The following is a 15,203-nucleotide window of genomic DNA, read 5'->3' as shown; positions in this document are numbered from 1 at the left end:
TGTCATATTTATCAACTATGCTCTGTGGTAATCTCTCTCTTGCTCTATTTTAGTTTGAAATGTTTTGAAGTAATTTGCAATGTTCTTATCACAGTCAGTGCCCATGCCAGTGAAAGCTTCCTGTATCTGTTTTCCTACCAGGATGTCATAACCAAAATCCTTGTGACCTATGTCGGGTACCTCTTTGGTAAAGTATAGCATTAAGCATACTAGTAGGTTCCCAAAATGGAAAGTACCTTTCTTATCTCCCTTAATCTTCTTCAAATTGTCAATTAGTTCATCTTTAAGCCATTCAAAAACATCTATCTTAGAAATACTGTTCACCATCTCATATGCACTGTGAATACAAAGGCTAGAAACCGAATTCAGTCTATTGGCATGTGTTGCTTTATATCCAAGTATCATACTAATATCTCACATTTGTGTCCTTGACATCATTGACTCTAAGTGACCTGCTATCAGACGTGGCTTCAGTTAACTCCATAACTCCTTTGTTAGGTATTTTCTTGGTTTTATCAGGTCTACTACCAGTTGAAGGTAAACCAGTAATTGCCTTAATTGCCTCCTTGGTTTTCTTGCAAACTAACTCTAACCACGTGAACTCTCCATGGACTCTGATCAATATAAGTCTTACAACTTCCTTTGGAAATTTAGGAATGTTCAGTATTTCTACAAAACCTAAGTCTTCCACAATCTTATGTTTGGGTTTAATCATACCTTGTTCATCAGTTATAACCTCATTAAACATTTTCTTCAAATCCTTAGTCCCCAAGTTTTCTATGTTGCAATGTATGTAGATTCTAGGGTCTTCTGCAAATGCTACACCCTTTGAAATTTTTGAAAAAGCTCCAACAGAATAATCTTGTTTTGCAATCTTGGGGATAGTATTAAACACGGGTCTAGGGCATTTGATGTTTTGAACAATGATAGGTTTTGCAATAAACTCAAGAACAGAAGATGAGGTTGCCATTTTGATAAATACCTCTTAACTAAAGTTCTCTGAATGCTTGAAAATCACTTTGCAGCTTTGCCTTAGGATGCCCTTGCTTAGTTTCGTGCTCTCTAATTGTTTGAATGCTTGGTGAGTCAAAATGAGGGTTTTCTCGGTGCTTTGTAGCCAAAAAGGTTCTTTAAAAACCGCATTAAATGCTCGTCGGTTAAGTGAAAACTCAACACATCTGTCGGTAAAGAAGAAATGTATCTTCTCACCATCAACCGAGGGTAGAATGCATGATTTTCAATTTGCTGCAATACCCCCTAAGGATTATTCCTTATTTAGATGAAGAATATCCTACCGGTGGAGGGTTACTCTATTCTACCAATGCAGAGACAGATTCATCAACTTTTTGATTTTCCTTCTTAATCCATTGTTTTGAAAAATCTTGATTTATTTCATTTACCTTTTCTTTTCCCTTCACACTAGATCCTTTATTGTTCGCCGGTATAGTCTTGCTTTTACAAAAAATTGCAATATGTCCAATCTTGTTACATGCATAACAAGTTACATTATTTCTCTGAATAGCCTTTCCATATCCTTGACCAGTTTGTGATCTGCATTGATTAGATAAATTCCCAAATCTACCACAAACATAGCATTTCACATCCATTCTGTAATTTTCTAAATTATGACCAACTTTGTTGCATTTGGAACATTGACCGGTGGGTTAGTTTGTATTTTGATTATTTCTAAATCTACACCGATTTGCTCTATGACCATATTTGTTGCAATTGAAACATTTCCCATTAAATTTATAAGCATTAGGTTGTCTTACCGGTTTGTTCCGATCTTGATTATTTGTAGTACCGGAACTTTCTCCAATTTCAAATCCAAGTCCAATTGTATCTCCATCAGGTTTCTGTCTTTTCAGCATGTCATCAAGCCTTTTGAAACTTTTCTTGAATTTGTCTTTGTGTTCATTTGCAGCGATCAACTCTTTTTCCATAATTCCAACTTGTCTCACAAGCTCATCTTTATCATGTTGCATGTGAATCAGATTTGTCTTTAGCATATCAATTTCATGACCGAGTCTCAGGTTTTCATTTCCTGCATCATTAAGTCTCTTAGTCAGGTCTTCTTCATTCTTCTTCCTATCTTCAATATCCTTACATAACCTCATAGTCATATCTTGCATTTCATTTTTCATATTACCGTTCTCTTGCCTCAACTTATTTGCAAGGTCTCTAAGAGTTTCCTTTTCATCATCATCATTATGTATTTTCTCATGAAGTTCCTTTCTCTTATTTTGTGTTATAACCAGGTTCTCCTGAAGTCCTTTAATGAATTCCTTAGCAGTCCTCAGATTATCTTCAAGTTTGATATTCTTCAATTTTTCTGCATCAAAATCTTCAAGAGCTCCTTCCAACTATTTTCTTAAGTTCTCCATTTGTACCAGTTTCGGAATCTTCCTCAAGCAGTTAGACTTTTGCAAATAGAGGACCAGGCTCTGATACCAATTGGTAGATTTAATGAAAGTCCCAAAGACACCGAGAGGGGGGGGGTGTCTAACCGGTTTAATGAATATTTAAACTTATTTATAACTTTACAACCCAAAATAGTGTACCGGTAAACAAGAATTAATGCAGTAAACACAAATAAGAGAGACAACATAGAAACACACCATAACACAAGATACTTTAATGAGGAAACCCGATGTGGGATTAACTCGGTGGGATTTCTGACCCACAATATTTACTCACTGGCCAATGAATAAATACTACTTACAATAAAGGGGCCTGCACATGCTGGGAGGCCAACAGCCTAGAGCTCATTGCTCAACGAAGAGTCTCACTGACTACAAAATGGATAATTAAATCCAATACAATGTATTGCTCAAAACAACATCTCTAATGCCAAGTTCAGTACCAGTTTAAGCTCAAATAGATACCTTAACCAAAAACCTTCGCTGCCACTAAACAATTATCTTCTACCATACATCTCTAATATTTCCTACTCCTTTTCTCGTTTCAAAATGACCTATAAGATCTCATACATATATGAGTCTTTTACAATATACCAAGTCAGCTTACAAAAGATAATTATATTACAATAAACAAAAGTTCATCCCATGTCAGCCTAAGTGTCAGTATGCTTTGTTGCCGATGTAATCTGAATGCCGGTGTAAGCGCCTGTTGGTGCCAGTGTCGGTGCATGAAGAAACCTATTGCCGGTTGGTTGCCATCAATGACAACATCAACTATTCTCATACGAGTGTAGAATGCCAACAAGGGACACTTAATACTTATGCATATAATTAAAACTAAAGCAACAACCTTGAGCGGTGACTCCTACCGCGCGAGGCTGGTGAACGAATGACAAAGGACCCTTCCAATGACGACTTAAAACCATGTCACCGACAGATACAAGTCAACAACAAAACATAACATTGCCCTGGGAAACAAAGGGAAACCCTTCAAAGACACAAAATCTCCCTTGTAAAATGTGTGTGTGAAAAGTGGAATAAGTCTGCGAGCTGTAAGACACAACACTTCAATTAAGTCATTAATGTATGGTTAAACAGATATAAGCATGAATAATAAAACCATAACAAATCGACCAATTGCCTTCTAAAAGATGTGAGTATAGACTTGCTCTCAGATTTGTATGAGCAATACCAGTGACTAGACTACACCAAGATGAAGGATTTAATCTATATGAGCGTGATATTAAGCTAAATGGATGCAAGATTATGCTAGATGAATGAATAGTAAGCTATGTAAATTCAAGCAATAATAATTGAACTAAATATGCAAAAATAAATTAAACTAAGATGCAATAATATCAAAAAGCAAGCACAATATCTTCAATGACTCCAGAGTAAAAACTGCATAATAACAATAAATCTCCAGGGTGTTTTGAATGAGAGATGAAGGTTGAAATTATAGAGAATCACAAGAGAGATCAAGAAAAGGCACAATTTGGGATAATTGAAATAATTGAGATATCAGATTCAGTTAACCTTGAGATAGATTCCAATTATAGTTTAACTAAAATGCATTCAGATTATAAGTTTGAGTTTGCATTAGAGATATAATTCAATTAATTCCATGCACTTGAGATGAAAATGGGTAATTCTATGCAATTCTTTGATTTATTCAAGAAAAGAGTCTTTTCAATGCAACTGAACTTCTTTTCTCAAAAGCTTTGAGTTCCAATTTTAGAGAATGATTAAATTCCTTTAATTGTTTTTCTGATTTCAAGTTCTCAATTTAGAAGAAGAAATAATACCTCAAGTTTGATTTCTCTTTCAATTCAATTCTTTTATTTTATTTTCAATTTAACTCTTGCTTTGTGATTAATTCTTCTTTTGTAATAAATTAATTCCCTTTTTATGATTAAATGGAAAATTTATTAATTAATTAAATATGCTAGGATATTTAATAAATTAAACAAGATAATTGATCAAAATGATTTTCTTGGAATGATTTAATAAATTAAATAAATATTTAATTAATATAGAATAATTCACTTGCCATGTGACATTTGATGATTGAAGAATTAATTAACTATGTGCTCAAAGTTGATTTAATTGCCTTTGGTTAGGACCTTGGTGATGTTGTCGAAATTAGGGGCCCATGGTTTAGATGACCAATTTTAGGGTATTACAGTGAAAACCCAAAACCCTAAGCTCCAACACATAAGTAGAGCACAAATAAAACCAATTTTTAAAATCTTCCAACAACAAGGATTGACTCTTGGTCCACATGTAAAAAGGCTATGTGTCTTGTCCACTTTATCTTCTCTCCTTCAATTTGAGCCCTTCATCGTCCTTCCAATCTTGACCGTCCATTTCGTATCTCCAAAGTCTATAAATTGAAGCCTTCACTCATCTCAAATCATCCACTTTTTATTGCACTCTTATAATTCGCTTTTGATTCCAAATCCACTCCATTAGCAAGATTATGTTTTTAGTTTGCATCCAAATCCATATCAACATCCACTAATCCTTATTTTGTTATGCAAATGGGAGCAATCCACATTTCACCCTCCATCCAATCTCCCACTCTTCATTCGTCAATCTTGGAGCAACGAGGTTCGTGAGGACGAGGAGGACAAGGAAGACCAAACAACATTGAGAGCATCATGAGGGAAGTATCATTACATTTATGTTTTGTATTTTCTTTATGTTAACGTTCTTCTTTGATATTGTTTCAAAATGGTTGAATTCATTTGATTGATTAATCCTTACTAACCATTTGATGGTAATACGAGTATCACTACCGCCAAGATTAGAAAAAGTAAAAAAAATTCTTTTAGTTTGAAGTAGATAAATGACAACTCTTAAAATAGATCCTTATAGTGATTAACTGCACATATAAATAATAATCAATTATCTAACTATCACCACATGTAACTCAACTTTATATCTATAATAGCCCTTATATTTCCTGTCATAGCCTCGAGACATTACACACACAATCCATTGATAGAAACATCTAAATATATAGGTTTTATAGTATAAAATACATAGTCCACGAAGTAGAAATACATTTCTTGTAGAAAAAACATAGATGGTCCTTTATGCATTTCCATAGTAAATTAAAAAAAAATTGAAACTATATTTTGCCAAATTAAAGTAAACCTAAAACAACTTGATAGAAGCATGTATCACAACTAAAAGAAAATTGAACATATAGAAAATCTACATTTTTATTTTAGCACTCTTGAGAAAGCGAGTTGACAAGAAGCTCCAAGTAACAAAACAACAAAAATTGAAGAAAAATAAATAAATCTATAACCATTTTTTAATGATGCGAGATTTATTGTGGGCCTAGGTGCTCTTGCATTAAATTAAGGCGATGATCTAAATCTTTCAATTAGGTCTTTAGTTAGGGATCCTAACCATCCTAGTTTAATACACAAGCATTGCCAACAAAAACATTGTGAGGGAGCAATTAACCAAGAGATGTTTAATCCTTTCTTTCACCATACTACATGGATAAAACATTAACGGACTTATAAAAATGAGAGTAAATTTTTTATCAATACTTAAATTTTATTTTGGATGGCTTTACAAGCAAAGGATCTTAACTGGGAGACATTTAGTCTTGGAAGAGTCCACCACCATTTGAGTCTATATTGTTCTTCCTTGACAAAGATGACCTTTTTAGCAATTCTTCCTTTAGAATTACCATAGGCTTGCATGGGATTCCCAACCTTTGAACATGTTTCCATATCCGCTTTGAAATGCCCAATTCTCAATTTAGATCCTCAATTTACATTAAGTATTTCCCTTTCTTCACTAAAATCTCTTTTACTAGCAAACATTGGATAACCATTCCATTAAAAATATCTCAAAGCACTACGATTTTGCCATCTTTGATTCCCCAAGTCACATGTAGAATAATAATAATGCTTTTGCATTGTAGCATATAAAATTCCAAATATGTTACCCTCTTAAGAAGTTCCCTATTGTTAGGATTCAAGTAGGATCATTTGAGTTGAAATACTTTGAAGAATCTTGGAATGTTTTAGGATAGGATTTGTTTAGAGGTCCCAAAATAATTTTGCTCCAAGGGACTTATTTTGTAGAGTGATATCCATAGCCCCACACTGCTGACTTCTTTTGGGGTATGCATTGCTAATTTTAGCAATGCTTTATTATTTCTATTTTATGATTTATCACATGTATGGTAATGATATTTAATTGTTGTGGTTAATGTCCTCATTGTGATGTTTAGTTGATTTTTCAATTCTTCAACCAAACATTTTGACTCATCCAAAATTTGCCCCTTCTTAACACCACCTACCATCTCAATACAAGATCATCCTTCAAAAGGCTTCAATGTTAAAGGTTGAATCAAGCTACTAGGAATTGGACTCTTAGAAGCTTGGGAAGCCTCTTCATTACTAACACGAAGGGAACACAATTGTTTTGCATTGTTGAAAACCAACTTCTTAATGTATCGTTAAGGGTAAAATTAAGGCAAAAAGTAAGGTTGTTATTTGTAATATGAGATCTTATGCTCCATATGATTAAATTTGAAAAAATTGAATGTGAATCATTAATAATTATAAAATTTAAGCCAATGTTCATGTGCAAAGGTGACTTCAATGGAATAGAAGAGGGATTAAAAATTATCAACAAAAATGTACACTCTTACAAATAAAATATGGCTTCCTCCTAATAAAGTTTGATAAATCTTCGATTCTTCCAGCTAATAATTTGACCTTTTCTAAATTAATGTCCTCAGAGGGAGCTCAAAGAGGTGTATATATAAGGGGAAATTTGTAATAACTTCATCCTCTAAATAAAAAATGGCTTCCATAAGTAAATATTAGAAACTACTTTTGTTAAAATCCAAGAATCATTTATTTTGACAATTCCCCGATCAATGGTCGATTGAATTGCAATATAAAGAAACCTTTTGATAATAGTGCCAAATAAGGGAAAATAATGTTGCTCCACACATCCTCCATCCACTTATAAAACCCATTAAGTCTCTTACCCAAGAATTTTCTAGCCAAGGATCAACTTTCCCACTCCTTATATTTTATTTGAAAGCTATTTGTATGAATGTTCAAATCGATGGAATTAAAACAATTAAATTTGAATATTTCCTATACAAAAAACATATTCTGTAAAAAGCCTAACTTCTTCAACACATCCATTCCCCTATAGTAGATTCTATAAGTGAAGGGTATCTATGAGGCCTGCCAACCAAAGTGTTCAATATTTCCCCTTTAGGGACACCAAAAAAAGAAAGAACAAGAAATAATTGCCAGTAAAGTGGAGATGAATTGGGTTCATATTAGACAATCATATACTTACAAAATTCTTCATACAATTAAAAGGATTAAGGTTATTTTTGTACCCTTGGTAGAATTTTTTGTTTGTTGAAATATTATCATTTTGGTAGCTGCCAATTTGTCCCACTTCCTAGTAAGGATTGAGGGGTGCCTGTCACTCAATCGCAAGGTTTTCAAAAAACCATTATTTAGAAGAAAAAAATAAAAAAATTGTGTTGAGATTTATCTTGAACGAGTCCCCTCTACTCCCAACACATCCCCTACTGCCTCATGCATTTACAACTTTCAAATAGTACGTTTAATCATCCTCTTCTTGGATTGTATTGCTCCTCACCTTCTTCAACAAAAGACACAAACATAAGTAGTTGTGTTTGTTTGTTTGTTTTTTCTTTTTTATATCATTGGAAGAATCAACGACCTAGTGATCCAACACCCACTCAAAAGGTGTTGAAAGGTGATGCAAGCCCATATTACCCTCGGTCCAAGTTAAGATATTTGACACCCACTTGACAATTTAAAACACAGTTTGAACTTGGATTGATTGATTTGCCACACATTTAAAATAGGGAACCAAACCAACCAAATGAACCCCAAAAAATCACTATTTCTATTTCTTTACCAATTATAATAATTTTTTTGATTTATCTTAAAATTTATGTAAAAAAGTTATTATTTATTTTCTCCAATGTGTAAGTAAATTCGCCTATTTCATAAAATGTGAAAACCTTATACTCTTGACTTTCCTCTTAAATTATATGTATAGATAAAATGATGATATTGCAATTTTTTTCTTTAAGCCGGGTCATCAAGAAATGAAGAAGTCCACATTCTCATCCTAACAATGAAATTAATTCTACATAGACAAATTTCTCAAAAGAAAATAAAATTATATATTTAAATTTTAAAAAAGGAAAATAAGAATTAAAAAAAGCAATCTCTATTCATTATTCTAAATGCACATTTATTTTTTCAATGGTAAGAGCTATCAGTATGGGGATATCGCCCTTGTATTGCTTAAAAAGAAAATATTATAGGCATCTTCACTGCCTACAAGCAGGTCCATATACAAAAACTACTATCTGCAGTGATTACTATTACCTACCCACCCTATTGAACAACAGATACTGACAGTGGCATACTTGGTTATGCATATTAGTGATCCCCATTGAGGGTTTGCATGATAACCTCAGCAAATTCCCTGATGTTGATTACATTGGCAGTAGCTCCAGTTGTGAACCACCATGTTTCTGAGTTAGTTACTCTGCGAAAAGGGGCCATGTTATCGTTCTGCATGACGCATCTAAACACTTCCCATGTGTTTTCCCCAAATGTTCTCATCATCTCCTTTAACTCTTCCCTTTCAACGCGTCTACGCTCTGCCCGACTTTTTTCACTGTCATCTGATTCATTGCTCCCATCAGTTTCACTCTCCTCTTCTTCCTCTTTAGAGTTCGATGGCAGAAAGTAACTCGGCTGGAAGTAAGTCTTGAGAATGCTAATCCATTCGTTCTTCGACAAACTTAGGATGGAGTCTGCGATGCTGTTACCGTTGACTGGCTTGACAAAGCTGCTCAGGATCTCCACCGCTCTTTCCCTGCACTCAATGATGTTGACCAAGGGCATAAGAACGACTTCATAAATCATGGCATCACACCAGTGGCGATCAAAGTTAAGTGTGATCCCTATGAGCCCTTTTATAGCATCATAAACATAATCCTCTGTGACAAACAAGCTACGAAGCTGTGCATCCAGTGTCTCTTCACAGTTCATGCATCCAATGTTGCCAAAGTAGGCCATGGATTGGTCGCAGTCCAGCTCTTGCACTATGCGATATGTGAAATCCCTCAGAGCTCCTTACTCATCTTGCATTCTTTCTTTGCAAAAGACCAATAAAAGGCCTACAAAGCTCTAGAAGATTTCTCCTGCCTAATCAACCTAGATCCCGCAGTCTACTAGAATCTGCCATTTCGTCACTTCTACCTATCCTCTGTAACTCGGACTGCCATCACTACATCTTTCGATGAATCAACTTGTTTGAGGTGCACAAGACTTCTACCATATATCCTACCTTCGTAGGCCTAGTACAAGGTCCATCATCCCACTCCGTCGCATTTTCTTATCAATAAGTCTTTTTTGCACAAGTCTGTAATCTCTGAACTCAATGCCTTGGGATCTACTGACACTTCTGCAGCATATGAATTGACTCCTAGATTAGCTAACAAGTCTGCTACTCGATTTCCCTCCCTGTGTATATGTGATATTTCATATGGCTTGATTGCTTGAAGTAAGGACCGAATGTGAGGCAACCATTTAGCTAGTTTCCAATTAATTAATCTACCGGTAGTTACCCCGTTTATAATTATCTGAGAATCACCTTCAATCTGTACATTGGTTAAACCATTCCCTTTGTAGAGTAAAATCCCAACCTCAAGGGCTCTTATTTCTGCTTCATTATTTGTAGCGCACCCAATATTTCCATACGTACCAAACACCATATTCCCATCCTCATTTCAAATGACTGCTCCAAAGCTAGCCTGTCTCGGATTGCCTCTGCAGGCCCCATCAAAGTTGAGTTTTACCCAATTGTTATGAGGTTTCTCCCATCTAACTTCACTCCTATTGATTCCTTTCTTGGGATAATGAAATAAAGCATTTTTGAAGGACCAATTCCTTTCCATATCCATGTCCCAATCATTGAATTTGAATTTTCTGACATTTCGTGACTTACCACAAATGACTTCTTCTATGCCTGCCTTAAGATTGTCTATGACTAATTCCACTGGCTTGGATGATTCTTTGAATATCTGCTTATTTCTCTCTTTCCAGATAGACCAAACAATTATTGCTAGGTCGATCAACCATAAGACGCCCCATTTTGACTGACTAGATCGTGGCCATGCAACAAGGAATTCTTTTAGAGTCACACTTCTAGCTGTATATAGGCTAACCATTCCAAGGAACCAGTCCCAACACCTGTGAACAAACCTACAATTGAAGAGTAAATGATCCACCGTTTCTTCCCCAATGTTGCATAACACGCACTAGCTTGGCCCTTGTATACCTATGGTTTTTAGCCTGTCACCAATGAGTATCCTCCCATTCAATGCTATCCATAGGAATGCCCCTACCTTGGGTAACACCCACCTGTTCCAGCACAACTTACTAGGCCAATTCAGATTGAAAGCTTTATGCCTTTGGACTTCATAGCCCAACTTAACACTATACTCCCCTAACTTTGCTGCACACCAGAATAAGTTGTCTTCTTCATCTGATGCTAATATTGATCTGCTACTAAGTATTTCTTCGAGTTTTTTACACATTTGCGAATTGTCGATAGTTACCCTTTTCCAAGACCTCATACCATGGTGCTTAGTATTCTCAAAATAGTTGGCTACTTGCGTGCTTATAACATTTTCGATGGTGTTGAACCAAACTTGATCTTCGAAACATTTTGATAGCGGCATCTCCCCATCCCATGAGTCCCGCCAGAACTTGGCCCTAGTTCCATTGCCCATCTTCCAAGAGATGTGGTTTGTTATTATGTCCCTGTTGTTCCAGAGGAAATTCCAAGTGGGAGAGCCCCTTTCTGCATTTGCAATTGTGAAGATACGTTCAAGATCGTCAAAGGCCAAATACTTTTTCTAAAAGATCCTACACCACAGTTTGTTGGGGCTTTTGTACATTTTCCAAGACAGCTTCGCTCCTAGTGCCTTGTTATGTATACTCATTTTTCTTAGCCCTGCTCCCCCATCCTCTTTTCGCATGCACATTGTATCCCAATTTATCAAAGGTATCTTCTTATGATCCTTGGCCCCGTCCCAAACAAACTTTTTTAGAAGCCCATCTAATTTTGCTCCAACTGAACTGGACATTTGAAAGCATTGCATACTATAGATTGGAACAACCGATAACACATATTTTATCATTAGTAGTCGTCCAGCTTGAGTAAGCCATCTATTCTTCCATTGCTCTGATTTTACCTCACAAGAGTTAAGTACATCTTCCAAATTTGAGATTGCCTACTGCCCATGTTAATTCTGATCCCCATATACTTGATGGGAAGATCAACAATTTTGAAGCCAAGCATTTGTGAAATGCGGTTCTGTATCAACCTTCCTGTGTTAAAAAAGAAAAATTGCAATTTATCCACATTCATTACCTGACCTGATAGCTTCGAATATTCATCTAATACCTCTTTAATTCCTTTGGCTTCTTTCATCGTTGCTTCACCAAACAGGATTGTGTCATCAACAAATTGTGAATGGGCGAAGGGCTCTATCAATCTATGAACTCGTACACCATTCCAATGCTTGGCAGATTGCTTAGTTTTTATTAAATTGCTGAGGACTTCTGCCATGAGAGCAAAGAGAGCCGGGGATAAAGGGTCCCCTTGCTTTAATCCATTGGTAGCTTTGAAGAAGCCACAAACCGCACCATTGACAAGCAAAGAAAAACTAACCGTGGAAATGCAGAAACTAACACAGTCAATCCATTCCTTTGGAAAGCCATAACAACTAAGAACCTTAACCAAGAATTGCCATACCACCCTGTCATTAGCTTTTGCAACATCAAGCTTTATGATCATACCTTTTGATTTCTCTTTATGAATGGAGTGCATGACTTTAGACACTAAAATAATGGTGTCCGCTAACTCTCTTCCGGGGGTAAACCCGTTCTGATTTTTTAGGATGAGGTGAGGTAAAAGCTTCTTCAGTCTGCTGGCCATTGCTTTCGAGATGATTTTGTATATGGTATTGCACAACGATATGGGTCTAAGGTCGTGCATTGAAGTGCATTCCTGCTTTTTGGGAATTAAAGCAATGACTGTATTATTCATTTCTCTTGCGAACTTCCCTTTTTTCTGAATTCTTCTACAACCAACCAGACATCGTATCCCAGAAAGTCCCAACACTTCTGATATAACTCAATAGTCATACCATTCGTGGCCAGAGCCTTGTGAGGGTGAAGATCGAAAGTGGCCTTTGTAACTTCTTCTAGAGAGTATGGTTCACAGAGCATTTTAGCCTCCTCCACATCTACCAACTTATGCACTAAATCAGAGAGCCTATTATCCAACATGTCTCCAGTCTGACAATAATTTCCCAATAATTTAACAAAATGGTCGAGTGCCATTTGTTCTAACTCTGCCTCAGTATTTCTCAAGATCCCTTCTCCATCCAAGATTGCAGTAATTTTATTCTTGTTCCTTTTGACTCTTGAAGTTGCATGGAAAATTTTTGTATTATGGTCTCCCTCAACAATCCATAATGCTCTCGATTTGTCTCACCAATAGACTTCTTCTCTTCTTAGCAGCTCCGCATACTGTTCCTTAAGGAGTTTTTCCTTCAGATAGTCTTCCCTGACCATCCCTACTAGCATAACTCGATTATTGATTTCTTCCAATTCCTCTTCTATTCGAAGTTTTTCAGAGAATATATTCTTGAATGAGGTCTTGTTCTAGTGCTTAATTTTGTTTTTGATATATTGAATTCTTTTTACAAAACAAAAGCTAGGGGAGCCCGAAAAGGTATTGCTTTCCTTCCACCATGCTTTAAGTAGATCAATGAATTTAGGGTCCCTCCACCACATACTCTGAAATTTGAAGTAATTTCTGTTCTTAGGAGCCTCATGATTAATAGACAAAGTAACTGAGAGATGATTCGATCCAGCTTGCGGGATGATTTTAGTGTTAATGGAGAAGCTACCATTGATCCACCATTACCCCACAAAGAAGCGATCCAATCTTTCAGAGATTTTTGAGAAGTTAACTCTTCTGTTGGTCCAAGTGAACTTACCGTTCTTCGGAATAACATCCACCACTTGACAATTCAAAATGAACTCTCTAAAGTCTTCCATTACTTTTGTACTCTTTCTCAACCCTTCTTCCTTGTCATCAATATCTAGGGCTGCATTGAAGTCCCTAGCCAAGATTACCTTATGCATTTCTAATACTTGCAATTGCTCATATATCTTTGTCCATACTCTTAGCTTTTCATCTGTCTTAATTGACCCGTAGATATTAAATAGGGGAAAACCGATACCTCCTGGTTTGTAAACAATGTTGCAAGCCATCCAAAACTCATTGGACTCTAATGGGATCACCTCAAAAACCTCTGAGTTCCACAAAATTCCAAGGCCTCCAACAAATCCTCTAGCATCTTGAAATAATCCCTCCCACTTATTGCAGAATTTGATGAATTCGGTCACCTTATGGCCATTTAATTTAGTTTCCTGAAGTAAGATCATTTCAGACTCTAACTTGGTCAAAGATCTTTTGACCAAGCGTCTTTTGTCAGGGGCTACTAAGCCCCTGACATTCCATGATGTGATTCTCATTTCTGTCCAAGGGAGGGGCTGCCTCCCTTGGAGTTCTTCATGTATTCTAGAACGCTAACAATACCTTTTTCTGACGCTTTTTCTTCTCTGATCTGTTTATTGCTCTTCTTGCCTTTTACCCCTTTTGCTCTGCCTAGGAGGGTATTGGTTGATTGGCTAATGCATCTGGGATCTAGGTTGTCCAAGATATCATCTTCATCCTCCCGGTTTGAACTACTCATTTTAGTATCGCTTATACACTCCTCAATAGTGTTTACGGCCTGAGAACCTGGTATAGGGGATAGATCTTGGCTTGGTATAGCCACTCTTTCTTCATTATTAATTTCTAATTCCAACTGATAGGGTTGGGTGTTGAAATGTGGCGACTGATCAACAAAGTACTGTACACTCAGCACGTATCCTCGCCGGGGTTCGGGCCCCGGGCAGGGGTTTGGGGGCGGCAACCCCCAAGAATTTTTTTTTTGCCGTTTTTCGTTGATGAAAACCGACATTGTAATAAAACCCTAAAAAGGCCGACTTTGTTTGTTGCCCTAAAAACACATGTTATAAGCAACTGGGATGCTTAAGGCATTGTAAGATTGATGTACTATTTTTGCTGGATAATAAGAAAGATTGGACGGCTGTGTATGGTGGACATAACCCATTCTGGGTGAACCACGTTAAATCTCTGTGTTATCTGTGTCCTATTTTATTTCTTTATCTTTTGTATTTAAATTTGCATATAATTGTTAGTTCATATTTGCTTTGGATCTGCTTAAAACCCTAACAATTGGTATCAGAGCGAGGTTTTCTGTAAATTGGCAGGACTTTCAGATTTGAGTGGGAGCAATGGAGGATTCCAAATTCAAGGTCGAAAAGTTTAACGACCAGAATTATTAGTTATGGAAAATGCAGATGGAGGATTACCTGTATCAAAAGGATTTGTGGCGGCCATTGGAAGGAAAGACAAAGAAATTGACCATAATGTCAAACGAAGAGTGGGACATTTTAGATAGAAAGGCATTGGGATCCATTCAATTGTGCCTCGCATCATCTGTAGTATTCAATATAACAGAAGCAAAAATGACTATAGATTTGATGGCAACATTGGCTAAGTTGTATGAGAAACCCTCGGCTTCAA

General features: G+C 36.2%; 1 protein-coding gene across 1 annotated transcript; it reads right to left on the bottom strand.

Annotated features, from left to right (window-relative positions):
• Window positions 1–9,840: 9,840 nt before the first annotated feature.
• Window positions 9,841–12,473, bottom strand: LOC131860240 (uncharacterized). The gene is made up of 6 exons (XM_059214620.1): window positions 11,728–12,473; window positions 11,472–11,611; window positions 10,892–11,333; window positions 10,476–10,720; window positions 10,233–10,297; window positions 9,841–10,128 (listed from the first exon to the last, which is right to left on the bottom strand). Exons 1-6 carry the CDS (start codon window positions 12,471–12,473, stop codon window positions 9,841–9,843), a joined length of 1,926 nt encoding a protein of 641 aa, XP_059070603.1.
• Between the last annotated feature and the right edge of the window lie 2,730 nt (window positions 12,474–15,203).

This window comes from Cryptomeria japonica, chromosome 11, assembly GCF_030272615.1.
Source record: "Cryptomeria japonica chromosome 11, Sugi_1.0, whole genome shotgun sequence".
In the NCBI taxonomy this organism is placed as follows: domain Eukaryota; kingdom Viridiplantae; phylum Streptophyta; class Pinopsida; order Cupressales; family Cupressaceae; genus Cryptomeria; species Cryptomeria japonica.
The sequence above is the reverse complement of the archived record's forward strand: the minus strand, read 5'-3'. Positions and strand labels throughout refer to the sequence as shown.